Here is a 4,798-nt window from a genome sequence, read left to right on the forward strand (position 1 = left end):
TTAAAAAAAAAAAAACGTGTAATTCTTCTTAACTAGTAAGGGTACCAGATTTTCAAAACTTTTGTTTTCAAATACAATTTCGGATTCTTTTTCGTTGAGTAGATGGCTACACACGATTTCAGACGAATGTTCGACTAGCTGGTAAAGCTGATTGCAATGATTGTTGAGATCTGCTACCTCTATTCGAACTTCTTGAAGCTCATTCTTTGTTTTCAAGTGTTCTATCTTTGTCGAGGTTAACTCGGTCTTCGTTTTTTGTAACTCGGCTTTCACGGCTATTAACTCGGCTTTAGTTTCCTTAATCAGGGAGTAAGCATCACTTATTTCTGCTTGGTTTCCTTTGAAACCACTTAAGGAATTTATCTTTGACTTCATGTCTCTCATCTCATCTCGAGTTTGTTGTAGTTCCCTTGAAGTCTCTATATGCTTTTCGAGAAGCATTTTGTTATGAATCGCTGCGAATTCTTGATCGTGTGTTTTTTTGTCCATCCATTGAATCTGTGAAGAAAAAAGCATTCAATATACCTTAAAACTGAAAAAGTCCCCCCCCTAAAAATATTTTTGATCAACTTCAAGGAGGGGAAAGATGACGAAGATTTCCTCAAATCAGTTTTTGCATTTTCTTGCTCTAGCAAAATTAAGCTACGTCATATCTGCCTTCGCTCCAAGCGTAAAACTACTCCTCTTCAGGATAGGAAGGCCTAAAGCCTGTGACTATCTATCGTGTAGACTACAGCAAAATTGAAGTCGTTTTAACCTTAAACATTTTAGCACATCCTGTTTTACTCAAAGTTAGGCTGTTGACGTCTTACCATCCCAGTGTAGCCAAGTGAAGCGAATTTGCATTTAACTGGTTCATATAGGCATTCATTTTTCAAATGAAGTGGTACCTGAAATATACAACATGAAACTCTCTTTTAATCAGTGTCCAGAAGATTGCAATATCCCAGTCATTTTCAGTACTAATTTTTAAGAAAAATCGAGAGTTATTTTTATATATAAAGTCCACGATTAGCTTTAATTGTGCCCAATTGTTATTTTGTTTGTTAATTTTCAACGAATGCTTCAATTTTAGCAGACTATATACATACCGTTTAAATGATAATTCCATAGAGTACTAGAATCCTCGAGTAAAATGATTCCAAAAGGGTAATACTATACACACAACGAGCCAGAAAATGGCACAACGAGTCACAACGAACCTGCCAGAAAATGGGGTTGTGGCTCGTTGTGTCGTTTTCTGGCTCGCTGTGACTCGTTTGTGGGTTGTTGTGTCATTTTCTGGCTCGTTGTGTGTTTTAGTATTACCCGATTCTAGAACAACTACAGAAGACTGGAACTCACATGCAAATGCCCGGGGGGGCACTCAAGGTAAATGACCTACTAGACGTTCGGTCCTTAAGGGTAGGTTTTTCATAGTTCAGCTAGTGCACTGTAAGGGTAGGAAATTACAAAACTGCACTGAACTGCACTGTAAGGGTAGGAAATTGTGATAAAAGGCCAATTTTTTGGTAAAATTGACACAAAATTGGTAAATTTTTGAGGAAAAATTCCACATTTTCTTGGAAAATTGCAAACATTTTCGCCCTTACGGGCGAGAAATTTTGAAAAAGTACACTGTAAGGGTATGATTTTTAATGGAAATTCACTGCACTGTAAGGGTCAGATTTTAGAAGCCAAATTTTGGGCCAAACGTATGGTCGTTTTCAGATCGAGTGCCCCCCCCCCCGGATGCCAATGATTATAATGAATCGTGTTTACCTCTTTTCTGAACATGCGCACTTGGCATTCAGGATTTTTACAATCGACCATCATTTCTGGACACACGTTTAGGTGACTCTGTGATATAAAAGATAAAGACACAACATCTTAAAAACAACATCCAAAAAACTTTAAATTGGAGAAGTAATTTGAGAGGAGTTGCAAATACAGGTCACATCAGATATGGGTTAAAATCTATTACATTCCTGCATCATCACCTCATATAGTATTCTTTCTATTCCAAAATAGAACACCAATGGGGAATGCTTTCATTACGATTACGAAAACTGCCAAAATTGGTCCATTGGGCTTTTCCAGAAAAAGATTTTACCCCCACTGTTGAGGATATTGATTTTTCGAAGTATCGAACCCCCTGGATATCCTCTCTTATAAAGATGCTTACCCCTGGATCGATATCGTATTTTTTACTTGAATCCCTATGGATATCCGCTCCTATGTAGATATTCAACCCCTGGATATCCGATATCCTCAACAGGGGGCACGGACTACTTTTGGAAAAACCCATTACGCAAAAATAGCGACAAAGTCTTCATGACACCAAATATAATTTACAATCAACAACAAAGACGTAAGAATAGTATACTATTCACGCTAATCGCTTGTGGCACTTTTGGATGTGTGTAAAATCTTCAATACCTCGAGATGTTTGAACTTTTGTTCAATTTGACAATGAGGACATTTTACAATACGGTGGCAACATTTTTGTTCATGTTCTTGCAAATGTCTTCTCTCTATTTTCTCCTTGCATCCCGCTAGACTGCAATTTATTTTGACGAATTGACATATAGGCGCATGATCCTGTGTATAAAAGTGTTGATGATTTATGAATTTTTAAAGTATGCACTATTGATGGTTCAGAATCTTATCTCTGCGTCGTACAGTAATCGTTTTCTGTTTATAACCCTGGAGCCCTAAAAATTATATATCACTTCTTATTTGTCTTATTAAAATCCAACTCCCCTAAATTTGTCAATCCCCTGTTATATCAACTTTTGACACAAAAGTCTTTAGACTCGGACGTGAATTACTGAAATAAATCCTTGGGAGGCTTTGTCCCGGCATTCTACTGACCTTATATTCAACAATCTTTCCAATCCATTCACAACCATTTTCTTTTTGGTGGCATAGAACATTTAATGTGGTTTTGATAATACGATCCAATGCTTTAGAGGGATGTTTCTTGAGAAGAAAAGCAATAGGAAAATGCTTGATAGTAGAAATACAACCTCAAGTGCAAAGTAATACCGTTTGACAGACATATCCTCTCTCGACAGGTCTCGGTGACGGAGTGGCTTCATAGAATTTGTTAGTCTATTAGCTCTGCAATTTTTTGATTGCTCCAAGATGAAAAGTTTACTTGGCTTCCAACCATCTAGCCAGACCTACAATGGGTGCCGAAATACATTGACAATTTTGGGTATTTTCACGTTTTTTTCCTGAATTTAAAAAAGTTTTGGTGCTCTGGCGAGGATTTTAAGATAGTGAGGGAAATCCCCCTTTGGGGCAAATATTACGGCACTGATTGGTAGCTGTAAACAGCAGAAACTTAAACAGCTTGGATCTCCAGGCTAAAGGATTTGCAAGAAAGAAATTAAAAAGACAACCATTATATCGTTTGTTCTACATAAAAAAATTAGTTTAGAAAAAAATAAATAAACTTTCTTATCCTGACATCGGTTTGATTGTTGTAAGCTTGGTTGCATAGTGAGCATCTTAAAGGGGCATCCCTAAAAAATTGAAACAGGATCGGAAGAGTTTTTGTATTTCTGAAGGAAAATTTACTATGTATTTCTCAAGAAAAATTGACTTTTTCTTCATATATATGAAAATTGATTTTAATATTTATGAAGGAGAATTAACTTTGTACTTTGCATTTCTAAAGGAAAATTTACGTATTCTTCTAAAGGAAATTTCAACTTGCATTCGGATGAAAAATTCACCTTGTATTTCTGAAGGAAATTCACTTTATTCTTAATTGAATATAACTTTGTATTTTTGATGGAAGAATAACTTAGTATCGGTGAAACGGCTAGAAATGTTGAAGTTCGCTGGAGTGAACACAACTCGCTAAAAGGTAATTCGGAGCCCGCAAAACATTTAGAGAGTCATGATAATAGTCATGTATTTAACTGGAAGGTTCTAATTTCGGCACCACTTAAGAGCAAAGAAAGGAAAAACTTAGAGGCTTTCCAAATCGCATCGAAAAAGCATTCACTAAACAATCAACTAGAGACTAAGCAATTAAACTTATTTAGAAACGGCATAACGTAAATTATTTTACTCTGGAACAAAAGAATACACATTAATCGTCATGGCATCGTTGCTCCCGTGACAATTGATGTGATTTCTCAACTTTTTAACATTTTCTTTATAAATTGTAGATACTTTTTCATATGCTTATGTATTTTTTACTGTACTGACGATGACGATAGTCGAAAAGCTTTTACAATAAATTGAACAAATTTTTGTTTTCTTGATTTTTATCGAACAATAACTTAGTATTTCGTGAGGTAAGTTCTTAAGAGTTTCTTAAGAAAAATTTCTTTCATTTCTAAAAGAAAATTCACATTCCATTTCTAATAATTTTTGAAGAAAATAATTCACTTTGTATTTCCAACAAAAATTTTCTTCATTTTGTATTTCAGAAAGTAAACTTCTTTGCATTTTTAAAAGGAAATCCATCAAGTACTTCTGCGGGGAAATATTTTTGTATTCTGTTTTGGCATTCAATATAAACTCGAATAAAGACATTCAATATAAACTCGAATAAAGAATACACCGAAAGACATTTTAGAACCTTGAAAAGTCCTGACAAACTTACTTGTTCATATCATGTTGTCTCTCTTCCCATTTTAACAAACATTGGTCACAAAAAACGTGTGAACATGGAAGCTCTGTTGCGTTTCTTATTAACAAATGACAAATCAAGCATTTGTATTCAGCAGGAATTTCACCAGATTCCAACTTAAACGTATATCCACCACTATTATCCATTGTTTAGCTTTCTAAGGGAAAT

The 4,798-nt window shown here is 35.1% G+C and overlaps 1 protein-coding gene across 1 annotated transcript; it reads right to left on the bottom strand.

Annotated features, from left to right (window-relative positions):
* LOC136798676 (TNF receptor-associated factor 6-B-like) lies at positions 1 to 4,798 on the bottom strand. The gene is made up of 7 exons (XM_067055325.1): positions 4,604 to 4,798; positions 3,455 to 3,509; positions 2,854 to 2,961; positions 2,419 to 2,580; positions 1,762 to 1,839; positions 813 to 890; positions 1 to 498 (listed from the first exon to the last, which is right to left on the bottom strand). The coding sequence occupies exons 1-7, from the start codon at positions 4,774 to 4,776 to the stop codon at positions 1 to 3; spliced, it is 1,152 nt and encodes a 383-aa protein (XP_066911426.1). The 5' UTR covers positions 4,777 to 4,798.

The sequence above is a fragment of the Clytia hemisphaerica genome, unplaced genomic scaffold (genome assembly GCF_902728285.1).
Source record: "Clytia hemisphaerica strain Z4C2 unplaced genomic scaffold, Clytia hemisphaerica genome assembly, whole genome shotgun sequence".
NCBI lineage: Eukaryota > Metazoa > Cnidaria > Hydrozoa > Leptothecata > Clytiidae > Clytia > Clytia hemisphaerica.